Raw genomic sequence first — 17,083 nt, 5'->3', positions numbered from 1 at the left:
TGTACTTCTCCATCCTGAGGGGGAAACTGCTGAGTGTTGGGATGAATTGTCAGCACCAGTGTGAGATGGCAAGCCTAAAGCACAACTGCACTTTATCTACAGAGGCTGTGGACTTATGGCTGCAGTCAAATGAAAGCTGGAGAAATAACAGCATTTTGAGATTGATTGCAACACAGTTAACATGACGCTCAGATTGTTATATTTATTAATTTGTTTTTTCTTGAGACCTAAAGCTGAGACAGCATGTTGACAAAAAAATCGCCTAAACTGTAAACAGTGTAACGTCTGCGGCTTTCATGCAATGGAAAATGTTATACCGTGTTTCAGTGCTATAGTCAAATCCAGTTATCTGTAATGCCACAGGGGTGAAATTATAAGAGAATTAGGCTATATACCACACCAGAAATTTTTATTGTTGAGAAAGACGTCCTTTCAAGTTTCAAAGCAACAAGTCAAGGGTGCTCAGCAGAGCACGAATCCCCGCCAAGGCTTAACAATTATCCAACGTGCAAAGCTGCAGCCTTCATAACAGTTTATGTTTGTTTATAAATTGCCTTGTGAATTTGGCCCTCTGAAAGGATGCCACGTTTTAGCAGACTGGTCCCAGTTGTCAGATTTTCCCACCAGCACTTCAATGCAGCATAATTGTTGTGGGAGCAAAAACATGTGAATCATCTCATGGTTTAAGCTCATAATCAGGATCATCGCCACATTCTTACCAGCCGGTAAAGGGTTATCTGCTCATCCAGTTTCAGCCAATTGTGTTCCTAATGTCTTGAGGTATGGTGCTAACCAAAAGGTAGATGGGGGTGAAAACATAACCTGCCTCCTTCATTACTTCATTGGGTAACAGGTTGACTTGAATCATTATAAAGTGGTATATTCTGTGGTTCAAGACTGTAAATTGCTGTAAACTGGTGTGGATATTTCAGGCGATCCAATCAGCACAACTGGAAACATTTGATCAAGATAGATTTTATCACAGCTAATGCACTGAGCAATGAAAACAGCATCACCAGTGACAGACATAAAGACACTGCCGCAGGTCATACACAGTGCCATACACTAAAAGCAGCTGTGGCCTCATTAGATTTTATGCTTGGATTACAGCCTGTAAAGTATCAGAGGATAATCTGCAATTGTGGCCTTAAGCCTCAAAACATCTAAAAATGTGATGTAATGGCAGTACTGTACGCAAGCAGTGGCACACATTCAGTGACAAACCAGTGGCATTCACAATTATGTGCCATTGATCTATACAGCAAAATATTACAGTTTTCTGTCTTCCTCTAAACTTCAAATCCAAATCTGAGTTTTAAGAAGTGATTTTTTATTTTAATCTGCTAGGCTAAGTGATGCCACCCAGAAGACACTGAATGTTCCTTGTAATAAAGGGATTAATGAAAATGAAGAATATCAATACTGCCAGCCATTCAATTTCCTTACAGTGTTTTCATGTTCTGTATGAGTCTCTCTCTCTCAAAAAAAAAAAAAAAAAAAAAATCCTTTGACAGACGCATTGTGGCTGAAACAAGATGCAGGTGAGGGTGTTGGTTGTTCATCAGGCTGATGATCACAGCATAATAATCAGGTTAACTCTTATTTTGGCCCTCCTCCTTCCATCTCTGGGAATGTTAAATAAATCCAAAGCTGAACTAGCCCTTGAATTTAACATTTATCTTTAACATCACAAGTCTAGAGAGAAAAACATGTCAGCATTCCATGTTATTGTGGAGGGACAAAAAAGGTGACCTGACTTTAATCACCTTGTATAAATATCTTTTAAGTTACTGTCAAAAGGAGCAGTTCACCCAAAATACAGTACGGGCCAAAAGTTTGGACACACCTTCTCATTCAATGCGTTTTCTTTATTTTCGTGACTATTTACATTGTAGATTCTCACTGAAGGCATCAAAACTATGAATGAACGCATGTGGACTTATGTACTTAACAAAAAAAAAGGTGAAATAACTGAAAATATGTTTTATATTCTAGTTTCTTCAAAATAGCCACCCTTTGCTCTGATTACTGCTTTGCACACTCTTGGCATTCTCTCGATGAGCTTCAAGAGGTAGTCACCTGAAATGGTTTTCACTTCACAGGTGTGCCTTATCAGGGTTAATTAGTGGAATTTCTTGCTTTATCAATGGGGTTGGGACCATCAGTTGTGTTGTGCAGAAGTCAGGTTACTACACAGCCGACAGCCCTATTGGACAACTGTTAAAATTCATATTATGGCAAGAACCAATCAGCTAACTAAAGAAAAACGAGTGGCCATCATTACTTTAAGAAATGGAGGTCAGTCAGTCCGGAAAATTGCAAAAACTTTAAATGTGTCCCCAAGTGGAGTCGCAAAAACCATCAAGCGCTACAACGAAACTGGCACACATGAGGACCGACCCAGGAAAGGAAGACCAAGAGTCACCTCTGCTTCTGAGGACAAGTTCATCCGAGTCACCAGCCTCAGAAATCGCAAGTTAACAGCAGCTCAGATCAGAGACCAGATAAATGCCACACAGAGTTCCAGCAGCAGACCCATCTCTAGAACAACTGTTAAGAGGAGACTGCGCCAATCAGGCCTTCATGGTCAAATAGCTGCTAGGAAACCACTGCTAAGGAGAGGCAACAAGCAGAAGAGATTTGTTTGGGCCAAGAAACACAAGGAATGGACATTAGACCAGTGGAAATCTGTGCTTTGGTCTGATGAGTCCAAATTTGAGATCTTTGGTTCCAACTGCCGTGTCTTTGTGAGACGCAGAAAAGGTGAACGGATGGATTCCACATGCCTGGTTCCCACTGTGAAGCATGGAGGAGGAGGTGTGATGGTGTGAGGGTGTTTTGCTGGTGATTTATTCAAAATTGAAGGCACACTGAACCAGCATGGCTACCACAGCATCCTGCAGCGACATGCCATGGGGTGAGCGGGACCACAGAGTGAAGGCAAAGGGGCCAACAAGTGCTAAACACCTCTGGGAACTCCTTCAAGACTGTTGGAAAACCATTTCAGGTGACTACCTCTTGAAGCTCATTGAGAGAATGCCAAGAGTGTGCAAAGCAGTAATCAGAGCAAAGGGTGGCTATTTTGAAGAAACTAGAATATAAAACATGTTTTCAGTTATTTCACCTTTTTTTGTTAAGTACATAACTCCACGTGTTCATTCATAGTTTTGATTCGTTCAGTGAGAATCTACAATGTAAATAGTCATGAAAATAAAGAAAACACATTGAATGAGAAGGTGTGTCCAAACTTTTGGCCTGTACTGTATATTTAAAAAAAAAAAAAAATCCAGATAGTTTCTTGTGATTTGCTGAGGTTGCTAGTCAGCCTTCCCAGTCTCCCCTTCACCCCAGTTCTCTTGTGGAGCTGAAATCATAAAAAATGCACGCATGAAAAATTCATCAGTAGCAGCTCTTTGCAAAATCAATGACACAGATACCTGACATAATCCCCAGCCCTGAAGAAGAGTTTTGTTGTGAGCTATTTCCTTTTGAAGAACACCAGCAAAATGTATCTGTTCACCGCTAATTAGTACTTGTTTGAAATGGATATTTACAGCTCTGCTCCTTTTAAAGGGATTGGCTATCCACCTTGTTAAAAGTTAAAAACAGGACTTTATTGTTGAATATTATTTTTATACTATCTTCATCATCCACCAAGATTTGAGTTCTTATTATTGAGTTCTGCAAGAGAAATGTTATGGTCACAGGTCTAGTAAGACAAAGCAAAAGTGAAAATATCTTGCTTGTTGGCACCAGTGCTGCAACAATGTGATAGGAATTATTTCCATAACTAACTCTGCTGTAGAGCTCACTCACTAAAAACTTACATTTTGGAGACTTGTAGCAGTAAAGTCAATGTGAGATGATGTGAGAAAGACGACAACTGCTTCCATCGCTTGCTAAGCTCCATATTTAGCGGGAAGCCTCTGCTAGCCCTCGCCTCTTCTTGTCCTCTGATAAAATCCTTGTGTGAAGTTACTTTCACACATAAGATTGGGGGCGCCCTTACTCTTACGTGTGAAACTAAGTTTTTAAACTGTCCCTGGCAAAACCGCTAGTTTGAATCAGGAGAAATCAACGAGCAGGCCTCTCTCTACACAGGAAGGACCTCAGATTATTACAGTTTCATGTTTATTTTTATTTTATTTTCATGTTTATATATTTTAGTTTACTATTCCTTCACTATATACCACCGATATCATTTTTATACCAAATGCTGGTTGTGCTCTTCCAGCTCCATATTCTCAATATGAACAAACACACAACATGCACCATGCAGTGAGATTATCTCAGACATATGACCACACACAGGCACACACACCAACACATACACACACACACACACACACACACATGCCCTAGGCTAGCCCATCAGCCCTCATGTCTGAAGTCAAAGCTGAAATCTGTCACTTTTAGGGCCAACAGAGTGTCAGGCACATGGGTCAGATGGGACTCATCAAGGAATGACACACACATCGCATTGTGTCACCTTGAAGCACAGCACAGTTCATATGTATACGTTAGACTTTACTGCAATTGTGTGGAAGTTACATGTTAATTTTAAGCAGTCGCCTCTTGATTTTTTTTTTTTTCTTTTTTAAAACGTGATTGGCCACACGCTGTGTTCCTCACAGGAGAAACACCGGTCTCTGTACCCGCTCTCACCTGGGTTTGATGTAAAAGCAGAAATACATCATCCAGCTGCGTGAAACGAGACATGCGCTTTCAAAGTAAAACGCATGCATTTCATTATGTTTGCAAAGCGCGAACAACAAACCCGGCAAAGGGAAATACTTTTGTGTAGCAAAGTGGAAGCACAAGCGAGTCAGTGCATCCAGTAGGTGGTTTCAGAGAGTTACAAGGTTTTGTGAATGCATTATGAAAACAGTGCAGCAGTGCATTGATATTAAAAAGAAAATGTACTTGTGAAGACTTTGACTGAGCACCTTTCACTTGTAGTGGAGTGATATTTGACCAGGAGTATCTGTACTTTCACTCAAGTAATGGGGTTGTGTACTTTGTCCCCCGTTACACATGCACACACACATACACACACGCATACAAACACTTGCCACTGTGAGACATGGGGGCCCATTAACAATAATAGCCACTGTTGTCATGGCACGTGGCAGGCTTTCGTTTCCTTGTCATCCTTATTTATTTTCCTCTTTTTAAGCTCATCCCTTGTTTCCCTGGAAACCCGCCCAACGCCAACTCACTGCTTTTGGGGGAGCTATGTTTTGTCAAGATGTCTGCTGATTAATTGTAGGCGTTGAGACACTGCCATTGTAGTGTGTGTGTGTGTGTGTGTGTGTGTGTGTGTGTGTGTGTGTGTGTGTGTGTGGAGTGAGTGAGTGTGTAGCATTTGCTTATTTGCTCGTGTTTGCTGTGTATCTCTTTGTGTGTGTGTGTGTGTGTAGGCTACAAATGACTGACTAATCCTTGAACAAAGCATCGTGTGGTGGGATTTGTTGTCTTAGCCAATATTTCAATAAGAGTGAGTCATTATGGTTGGTGTGGTGTAGATCTGACATCCACAGAGCAGCAGCTCCACTGGACTTGTTGTTTTGTGTGCTGATGTGTACTGCAACTATGTTCACGTCTTTCTTTCTTTCTTTCTCTTTCTAGAGGACAGTGGGCGTTTCAGCTTCCCTGGGTTTTACGGTTTAATCAAGGTTTGAAAGTAAATGTGGCAGCAGACCTTGAGCCAAAATCCCCCTGGATGGTCACATTCATTGATGGTGTTCTGTGGTGATTGGCCTCGTCCACTCAACCACCATTGAGTGGACATCCCATAGTGTTTGTTTCATTCAGCACTTAAGTGGAGACAGTGGGGATGTGCTCCAGGATGATTTTTTTTTTATTATTTTGTATACATTTTTTTTAAACAGTGCACAGTGTTACTCCCTGTTTGTGTTGACTGGAGTTCTGTCATTTCCTGAAATCACCTACTGTACAAGGCGGGAAGACAGAGCAAGCAAAAAAAAAAACCCTTTTCAGCTCCACTCTCAGGGCAAATCGCCCTCTCTAAAAGAGCAATGTGTCATGGCGTCATGGTGCTGACCCTTTTCACACCTCTTTCTCTTGCCAAGGTCCCACAACAGGACCTAAATGCAGTTTAATAGCTATTCTGCTGCTTAGGTGACGTTTCGGGTGGGGGTGGGGGATTTGATGGAAATGGATGCAGCATATGAGCAGGGTGTTTTCATCCAAGGTTATTTGAGGTGTTTTATTCTCTTTGACTGTTTATCTTTATAGAATATGTGAGCTCATGGGTGTTTATATTTCCTAGCTTAAGTATTTTATTTATTTATTTTTATTTTTTTTCCCTTTCTGCTTTACTTGATAGTGACAGTGGAGAGAAGCAGGAAAGTCAAGGGAGAGAGACGGGATGACATGCAGCAAAAGGTCCAAGCCAGATTCAAACCCAGGCTGCTGTGGTAAGGACTTGGCCTTTAAATGTGTTATGCCGTGAGGGCGTCCCAGCTGAAGTGTTTTTTAAGGTCTCAGCAGTTTGTTTATGGGTTATACAGGTTTTGAAAATGGTATTTCTTCTTGTTTATTAAAAGATGAAAGCTAAGGTTGACAGGAAAGATATAAGGCGAGGGCTCGTTATGGTTTTGAGCTGAAGCCACAGTGTCAACGTGAACTATATGAGGGGTTAGCTAGATGGGGAGCAGTTTCAGAGGATGTATTTGCATCGTTTCAGATCTTTGCATATGATGTATGATCTATGTACAGCGCCATCTCTCATTTGGATAGTTTACCAAATGAAAATCTAGTCAAAAATCTAGTCAAACGGGTTTTGGTTGGTTTTGACTGAATTTTGCCTTAGGTTTTGTGCAGTAGTGATAATGCTATTTTGTATGCACAGGGTGGGAGAGTTACTATGATGTATGTGTAATGTATGTACAGGTGAAATGTAAGTATAGTAAGCCTACATAGTTAAGGTATTATTTTGCACTCGTGAATTAAAAGGAAATCTTTGTTGTGCACTTTTTAACATCTCGATCCTTGACCTAAATTGGTCTTGCTTAAGGAGAGAGGATTGTGAGATGTACTGGACACATTTTGACCCCAGCACAGGTGTCAGATGACCTGTATAAGACAGATGTGTCAGATGTGTCATATTGAATTACGGCTCTGACAGGTGAAGAAAGCCAACGGTCTGTAAGCTGTCATGATGCGAGGTGCCCAGATATATCTGATATATCTGGAGAGGTGGTGTCAATAGGCCAGCACTGTGTTCTTTTGATAAGATGACAGTCTAGTCTTGTGAGATTTTGAGGGCTAGATCCAGGGTTGTCAGGGTTGTCACGCGAGAGCATCATTGCACTCTCTGCTATTGATTTACAACACAGCAAAACCAAAGTGAGTTAGACTTGATGAGAGTTATGTGAAAGTGTGATACCACATTGTGCAGTGGAAGTCTAATATAATCACTTCATATCCCGCTAATGTCTGCATTCTCAGATCTTGCTTGCATTATTTGCCATTTTTGTCCACTTTGATACCCTACTGTTTTTCCTTTAGTCTTTGAGTGCATCAATAGCTTGCTGGCTAAGTGAGGGCGTGTATTTACAGCTCGATGATGAGCAGTGCATTAGATATTCTCTTTCTGAAGAGGAAACTGCAGGCTTGGCAACAGAGAGCATAGCCAAATGCTTTACAGTCCAATTTTTCCAGCCAAGGCCTCCCTCCAGGGATTACATCCTCCCTCAGACACAGTTAAAGATGCTAATGGAGTGTCTGCATAAGTTCAGCACCCATCAGGCTCTTTAGCATCTTACTGCATCAGCCTCGACTGTTTTTGGAATGAGGCTGATGTGTTTTAGATGACTGTAATATTAACAGCAAAATGCCACAGAAAAAATGTAGCATTGCATTTTATAAGTGGTTGGACCCAAAGTGAAGTGTTGGTCCTATTTCTAGTGAGATCCCCCATGATGCAAGTAATACTATCACAGGAAGAAAGATAGAGTGTAAGAAAGAGAGAGTTGTGAATATGACAGCAAAAACACAGAGCACAGTGGAAGATATAAAACAAAATGATAAAAAATGATGTGATGGAAGTCCCCTGAGGATAACCAAGTGATGAGGTTGTGAAAACATCCCACAGTGTCGTCACTGAGATGAATGAATAGATAGTTTCTTTTGTGGCTTTTCTCGCAGTACTCACATATTTACAAGCTTACATCCTCTGAAATACCGAAAGAGTTGGAGAGAGCGAGTAAGGAACAAGAGACAAAATAAATATTCTAGAAACATGTCAAATTCACTTGGCTTTTTATTTTTATTCACATTTCAGATCCGTTGAAGTCTCAACAGCACTGTCTGTCCATACATTCTACTTCCTTTCAGGCCATTCTTCCCCCAGTCCCAACTGATGGAGATAGGAGATAATACTACCACCACCCCTAATAATAATGATTGAAATAATATTAATTGGAAAATGATGATAATAATAATAATAATAATAATAATAATAATAATAATAATAAATCATCTTCATAAAAGCAGCATTGGGTTTTACAAAAAGAGATTCCTATCTCCCATCAGTTTTTCATTCAATTTACCTGAATGCAACCATCGATGATCAATTTAAAAAATACATGGAACTAGCTTGTGATAAATAAACATCAAAACAACATCATCATTCTACCATCATCAGATCAGATTCCACACTCACAATAATAATAATAACAATAATAACGTAGATACAAACTCAGAAGTAAAAAAAAAAAAAAAAGTGACTCAAGCCTTTTACTGGAAACAAAAAGATGATTGGTCAACAGTGTGTGTGTGTGTGTGTGTGTGTGTGTGTGTGTGTGTGTGTGTGTGTGTGTGTATGTATATATGTGTGTATGTGTGTGTGTATGTGTGTGTCTGTGTATGTGTGTGTATGTGTGCGTACGTGCGCATTGGTCATCCACATCTTATTCTGAGCCAAAAACACGTCTACCCTGCCACTGTGGCAGCGGTAGTTGCCTATGTCCTACTACACCCTTCATCATAGATCCAGTACAGCTAGAACACATAGATCCACTAAGACTAGACCCTGCACCAGTCCTGAGCTCTTTAAGACAGTCGTGTGGAGTGCAGACAGATACTGTTGAGTACCAGCAGGCTACAGTAGGGTGCTACTACAGCAGGTGAGGCTCCTCATACTGTCCCGGGCCCGGATTGCCAACAGCATGTTACGACACTGTAAGGCTGTGACCTAAAGCTCCTATAGCATACACAACACAACCTCTGTACCCCACTGCACACATCTCTATACCCATAGATTGGTGTGAAACACTTTGCATGTGATATATATATATAAATATTCAAAATACGCCATTTTGTGTACTGTGAGGAAGGGTTTTCTTGTGCAAATTAATACTAATTTAAATAGCAAGCTGTATTTCCTGTTTGTTTCTCTAATACTTTCCATGTTAAATGTATGCAAAAACAAAACAAAACACAGAAATAAGTTTGGCATGCTGTTTTTTGCACTTGCTCATAGGACACATTTGCACACAGTTATTATGTTGTGCTTGATTGTACTGCTGTGTATGCAATAAGAGCTTTCGGCTGGGTCCAAGCCAGTTGGACAAAGATGACATTAGTGCCAAAATCCTCTTGGAAAACTGGACTCTGTGGGGTTGCTGCTAAAAGATATCGGGAAATATTCCTGTCACATGTGCCAGGGCATACCATGGCTATACAGAGTAGTATCCAGTAGCAATGATATGGTCATTTATGTCAAAAAGGCCTCCAGAAATAGGATTACTTAGTGTGCTTTCTTGGTGCAGTTTTTATTCTCATCAATAGGTGGCGGTAGTCTTATGATGCTGAAACCACCATCTCTCAGCACTTAACCACACCACACCATCCGAAGATGGGTTCTCTTTCTGGATGAGTGAGATACTGATGAGACACCATCATCAATAATTTACCAAAAGTCCAAAATGGATGAAAAAGCAGCCTGAAAGGTATTCCAGGTATCCATTCTATTCTTTGTTTGAAAACCTGGAACCAAGTGTCAGTTCATTCACCAATCTTTCTACCCAGCCCATTAATCTAGAGCGAGGCTATACTTTTCTCAGTGACAGTCTGCCTCTGTTTTTCCACCCTTTTGAATCTCTCAATCTATGTTTGTTTCATCCGTCCATCTTTGACTTGATGGTGGTTTGGTTTGTGGTCTGCAGTCCCAGCTGGCACTGTGGTTCTGGTTCAGGCCGTGCATTAGTCACTGGTACTGGAGGTAATTCTTGAGGGATTGGGGCAGAGGAAGGCTCTCAATCTCCTGAAGCCGCTCCCGGCCCAATGCCAGACGAGCTGCACGCCGACACAGGTCCATCAGAGGAAGGGGCTCCGCTGGAGGGAGGAGAGAGAGAAGAGGGAGAAAAAGGGTTAGGAGAGGATACAAGAAATGTCTACAAGGAAAACATGACATAGTGCATAATGTTAAGCATCGCAGCAGATTTTTTGACTGCATGTATGTATGCATGCATGTGTTTGTATGTATGTTGATGTTTGCAGAATCCAAGTACAATTGTGCCTCTGTCTTTTTTACATGCATAATGCATCTCCATGTTTCATATGCATGAATGGAGGAGACAGAAGTAGAAAGGAAGAGAGACAGAGAAATAGAGAGTGAAAGAGCTTCTCCTTCACCCTCTCTAGGTGATACACACCGTTAAATATTTCAGTTCACCTTTACCACCTACTCCACATGCACGCACGCACACACACACACCTCCCACACACCAATGACAGCAGTGCGCCACTTGCCTTATGCATGATCCTTGTTTTTAATAGATAGAAACATGGCTGTTGTTCAGTGTAACCACTGTTACCCTCTACATCCCAAATTTCTATTCATCTGTCAACCGAATTCTAAGCAGTCTGTCAATTTTGGAGAAAAAAAAAATAGCTAGTTAGGCTGGGAATGTACACATACCAAAAACGCCTGCACAAAATCTACAAGAAAAAGAGTGAGATGTCAAGAAGACTTCAAGAAATCCATTTCTATCACTACACAACACCTCTATCCTTTATCAACAAAAACATTTCCACTGAGTGTAGAAACCTTTTTGTGGCACTGCATTGCTTCTATTAGATTTTGTCATTTTGCATTTGGCCTTTGTAATTCAATACATAAGAATTTGCATGAAAATGTTTTGGATTTAGTTGGAAGTACAGCTTATGTCTAAACAGTATTGTGTGTGTGCCCACATTGGCCTCTGTGCTCTGAGTCTCTGGTCACCCTTTTCACTGCCTCCTCTTCACTGACCTTCGTCTTCACACAGGGGTTAAGACGGTTACAGAAACAGGATACGGTGCTTTTCTACAGGCTGTGGTCGAGGCTGTAGGGCACACGATACCACAAAGGAGAGGATGCTAGACTGGCAAAGCTCAAGGCCCTTTGGAAGAAACATGAATTTTATTGTGGCATTGTATCGTTTTACTCAAAACTGGAAAAAAGAAGAAAGGATCATTACAAAAAGAATGTGCCTGTCTTGATCCAGCTTAGCTGGGAGATACCTATTTGAAAACTAAATTTTTCAGTCAAACTAGTTCCATGTAAGGATATCATACAAATCGTTATGGGCCAGCCAGCTCTCCTGGCTGTTGCTCTTATTGTTAATTTTGATTGATGTAAATCAATACTCATTTCACTGGCTCAACTGTTGTCAGTCTGTCCCTTGGTCATCCTCGGTATCTTCACCATCATTACACCTGCATATAAAATTAAATTTAGAGGTTATGTTGTAATCCTGTTTGTCTGTTTTTTAGCAAGATAATGCCAAGTATGGAGTTTATGAAATTTAGTGGGAAGATAGCTTTGGCCCAAGGATCAGTTATTAAGATTTTGGTGGTGATCTGGGATTTATGCCATTACACAATTTTGGTTTTGTTGCCACAACTAATATGCTGTATTCATGTGTGGGTGGGAAAGTCCGACAGTTGGGTTTCGTAAGGACACCAGTTTGCAGAATTGCATATTTAACTCCAAAGATCTGTTTTTTTTTTTCACCCTCTCACTGCATGCTAACAACTTTGTGATTTGCCTCGCAGCCTCCTTCACCTGGGTCTTATTGTCTCATTAATTTCAATTTATAATAATGACCACGTCTGACTGATTTAATTACATTGCATAGCAGAGCTGGTGGGAGGTGGGGCATATGTTATCAAGATGAACTCCATGGTCTAATCCCCCTCCTCATACCCTTCCATCTGTAAACACACACACACACACACACACACACACACACACACACACACACACACACACACACACACACACATATACATATACCGAGCTTGTGTGCAACAGCCTTTAAACTCGGTGACCCCTACCACCATGCCAGCCAACCATCACTACACCAACTAGACACAGACAGCAAATGAATGCAAACCCTTCTGGAATAAAACTCTTGGAAATGGGGTACAAAGGCCACAATGAGCACTCATTCAGATGGAAAGGGAAGGTGGGAGGGGAAAGAGACAGAGGAATAAGAAAAGGTATAGAATAGAGGAGGGATGAGAGGGACAGATAAAAAGTCAGAGAGAAGCACAGAGGCAGGGATGAAGAGGATGAAAGAACAGTATATAGAAAGGAGGACTTAACAATTGCAGATGTGATTTATCTACCTAAATTCCTGTGTTGCTGCTACTTTCCTCAGGTTGGATAAGCAGGATGTAGAAGGCAAAAAAAAATCTTAGGAGGGTCTGGAACAACTGTATATATATATATATATATATATATATATATATGTCTAAATCTGAGTTCTGGAAAAAGCAGATTTCAAATGGGATAATGTGTCTTTCTTTGGGACCGGACTTAAACTAATCACAAGCATAATAATGTTTGAGGTGTGAAGTACATAGCTGCTCCTTCAGTCTCTCTCGCTGCTGTTGTTCTTTAGGAAGAAAAAAACTCATCACCACCACCCTTTGTAATACTTGATGTCCTCTACCACCTGCTTCTGCAGCTGCACCACTCTGTGCAAGGTTAAAAACAGGATATAGAGGAGAACTGACCACACGTGCGCACACATACACACACATTCACAAATCCACTTAAGCTGTATCTCTGTATGCCTTCGTACATGCAACATGATCACCAAGCACACTCGTGCACACACTCACACATGCTCACAGAAAACGCAAGAGGACAAACATCCACATGAAGCCTCTGCATATAAAAACACACTTTTGCATGAGTTTTATAGACACTGATACATTTCCAGTACTGTCCTTCACTTGTGCAAAGTCTTGATGGATGGTAGTGTTGTGTTCAGCTTAACCTCTTTTTGCCTCTCTATTGCAGAGCTATTATGAGTGCCGCTCTTATCACATAATAGGTTAGAAAAGAATATTATTATAAAGAAGCTGAGTCTCATCAACAGCAAATATTGTGAGCTGTAGGGGAGTGATTCTATGGCACACAAAGGCAAAAGAAACAAGTCACATTGTACGTGGTGAAAGGCAGCATCTGCACAATTTTAGATGCTTGCATATAAACACGCACAGGCTGAGATGTTTTGAATGGTTCACAGTAGGTCAAGTTAATGTTGGACCAAAATATGGCTACAGTGGAGGCCCATAAAACAACACAACAGGCCTTCATTACCAGGCCTAAATATAGACAGAAATAAACAGTGGTGCTAAGTTGGCTTTATTGCCTCTCTGACTAATGACCAGAGGCAAACAGAGAGGAGAGACTCACTGACTATTTTAACTTGTTTTTGATTGGCCAATGCCTCGGTGAGATGAGGAATTTGAACAAGATCTGCTCTAGCTGTAACTGTCTGCATATTACCCACATGTTTGGCCAAAACACCAATATATTGTTCTGATCCAAGCAATGCTATGATATTAACTGTTACCCTTGAGCACACAACACACAACTGCAAATAAATTAATAAAAATACAGTAAGCAGCATCTTTTAAAATCACTTGTATTCATTTGCAGTTGTGGGTGCATCCATACTCAATGCTGCTAACTAAAATCAGCAACCCAAATTAATTAAGCTGGCAGCATGTGGCATAAAATTTCTTTTTATAAGCATTCTTGCTCACCAACTTAAATCCACATGAAGAGGATGAGAAGCATCAGCTAGTAGCTAATGTGCCTTTTGCATGGTCTGAACATAATGCATCTCCAACAGTTGATTGTGTTTATTGCCAATTAATTCACTGGCTATGGTTACAATTTTGCAAAAGTTTCCTTTTGGCTGTTGGCCCACAAGTTTTCATACCAAGCTAACAAACTGAACCAAAGCACACTCTTAATCATACTGTTGTAGACAATCTCTAAAATTTCCTGTTTCACATCTTAAAACCTCCCTTTCCTTAAAAGATGCATGCCTTGGCTACATTTCGTATATATATATATAATATAGACAATCAGTCAATCACACTGCCTTGATGAGCTCCTGTATTTAAAACAACATCAGAGTAAATTCAATGTAAAACACTGTTGTTGGTCTGTTGTTGGAAATTCTTTGATTATTGTCAGTATTTAAATTCAAATCATGAAGCCATCAAGTCAAAATATGTTTCTTCATCAAAATTAAAAGCGGAGCCGAAATCTACAAACAAAAGTCTTACATGGCTTTCAGGTTGTCACAGATGTATGTTGCAATAATGTTCATGAATGTTAGAGTTGCATCACCAGTGCTACTTTAGATGTAAATTGAAGTGGATCAAGACTTTTGATCTGTTGAGGAGTGGTGAGATGTTTGACTAAAACCCTCTCCATACTCGCATAAGGTACTGGCTAACGCCACAGGTCTAAAATCATCGAGCTGAGTTGCTCTAGGCTTTTTGGGCACTGGCATTATTTTCCATTACTTTCTAGATAGCTGAAACTGTGTGCTCTAGTTGTAGCAGCAGAGACAATTTGGTTAAAACAACTTTCAGTTGATGCCCACAAGTCTTAAGCAGTTTGCTTTTCAGTCCATCAGGACCTGGTGATGCAGAACTGTCTGTCTATCTTCTCTCTGTAAAGTAACCTATTCAACTGTACAGACACATACAGGCACGACACACAAAACCTCAACAAGCCTCATTTCTTTACATGAACACAGCTGACCCATTAACTGCTCTGGATAAAAACATGCATTTGACATGGTGACTGAAACAGCTGTTCAGCTGTTTTTGTTTGATGGGTCAACTGAAACCACAGAGGACTGGATCTGAAAATGTCAATTTGTGGTTGGTATTGCTAAAACAGTTTAGAAATCTGGGTAGGCAAGCTGTGTGTGTGTGTGTGTGTGTGTGTGTGTGTGTGTGTGTGTGTGTGTGTGTGTGTGTGTGTGTGTGTGTGTGTGTGTGTGTGTGTGTGTGTGTGTGTGTGTGTGTGTGTGTGCGCGCGCGCTGTGTTTGTACCTATCAAGGGGAGCAATTTTATACCAAATCCAATTAATTTGAGCATGCTCATAGGCTCTTTACTGCTCAGTTATGTGGAGACAATTTCAGCAGCCATCACAGTGACTGCTAAGAGGAAGGAGCCACTCTCGCCTGTCCCACTCCCTCTCTCTCTTTCCCTCTATTTGAAACACTGGGGCATGCTAAAATAATGAGAAATGGTGAATAGACATAAGGAGTTGATGTTTTCGGTTTATACTGCAGCCAGATATCAGCTAGATAATATTACTCTGCTCTCAAATATTGTCCTAGCTGTAGGTACCATAAATTCATGTGTAATCACTATTTATTATAAATTTGAATAGCCTCGTTAATCATTGAGTGGCCTCTAAATAGGTATCATGGTCTTCTGTTGCATTATACAGGTAATTATCATTAGTTGTTCATAATTACTACTACTGGGAGAATTCAGCACATTCAGGATAAAATTCCACTGTGATGCTCCATGGTGCATTTTCTACTATTAGAGCTGCAACGATTTGTCGAATGATTGATTAGCTGCCAGCTTAATTGCCAACTATTTTGGTAATTGATTAATCATTTTGAGGCATTTTTAAAGGAAATTTCCAATTTTGAGATTGTTGGTTGGGACAAAAGAAGACATTTGAGGGCATCACCTTGGGCAATGGGATCAACATTTTTCACCATTCTCTGCCACTTTATGGACCAAACAGCTAATCAGTTCATCAAGACAATAATGAACAGATTAGTCAATAATGAAAATAATTGTTGGTTGCAGCTCTAGTTAAAATGCTTATTACTTATCTTACTACTCACTGGCAAGATAAGCTAATGAGGTGAGTAATGAGGTGAGTTACTTGGGACCATCAGCAGTGGAAAGCTCATTCATGCATCATTACACAACTTGCAAATGAAAAAGTGTCAGTTCAGCTGTCAAGAAATTGTCAGTGTCATTTAACTTCCTGTGCTTAAATACCAGCATAACTCAGATGCTCGTTGTTGGCCCTGAAACAAACAGCCGAATGTTGTAGATGTCATGTTGACTTCTGGGGTCTGTCTAGTTTAATCAGAGTTCCACAGTCAAAAACGTTGGCCTACCCTGCCCTCACATTTAACTTCCACAATATGTATATCACAAAGATGTACTTTTTTACACCTTCACAGCACTGCAAAAATGTGTCCTTTGTAAGTATGCCAAACGTTGAAAAGTTTTTGTTTCCATTAGGACACAATTACTGTAACAGTGTGTTTTCAGGCTTAGTAAAGTATTAAGTATTAAAAACCTTCAACTTGTACATAATATTGCTGTGAGAACATTAACCAAAACTCAAAAACATGACCACAATACAGCCCTGTTGGACGTCCACTCACTGGCTCACAGTCCAAGTCATATCTCCCTATCAGTTGCATTTGAATCACATTTAAACATAAGAATCACTACACCTTCACAATTATCTAGTATCATTATCTCTTAGGCAGCCTTTCACGCCCTCTGATCACAGGATGCCGCCTACCTTGCTGTTGAGAGAATGAAGGAAAATTCAGCGGCCAGGAGATCATTTTCCAGAAGAGCTGCTTATCTCTGTAGCCAACTCCATCTTGCGATTAGGAAAGTAAATTCTGTAGAAAACTACAGTTCCAAACTCCTAACCTACTTATTCTCGCTGTCATACAACTAACCCCAGCACCCCTCTTGCAA

The 17,083-nt window shown here is 40.5% G+C and overlaps 2 protein-coding genes across 3 annotated transcripts in view; one reads left to right on the top strand and one right to left on the bottom strand.

The window, feature by feature from the left end:
• Window positions 1–17,083, top strand: part of LOC115374612 (GTPase IMAP family member 4) — a 29,971-nt gene that overhangs the window by 2,236 nt on the left and 10,652 nt on the right. The window lies entirely within an intron of this gene.
• Window positions 8,270–17,083, bottom strand: part of LOC115374613 (SPRY domain-containing SOCS box protein 4-like) — an 81,688-nt gene continuing 72,874 nt past the window's right edge. Inside the window, exon 4 of the mRNA XM_030073596.1 lies at window positions 8,270–10,362. Coding sequence (XP_029929456.1) covers window positions 10,235–10,362 — 128 coding nt within the window. The 3' untranslated portion in view covers window positions 8,270–10,234. The remainder of the gene's footprint in view (window positions 10,363–17,083) is intronic.

Source organism: Myripristis murdjan, chromosome 17 (genome assembly GCF_902150065.1).
Source record: "Myripristis murdjan chromosome 17, fMyrMur1.1, whole genome shotgun sequence".
NCBI classification, from domain to species: domain Eukaryota; kingdom Metazoa; phylum Chordata; class Actinopteri; order Holocentriformes; family Holocentridae; genus Myripristis; species Myripristis murdjan.
Note: the sequence above shows the minus strand (reverse complement) of the source record. Positions and strands in the feature narration are given on the sequence as shown.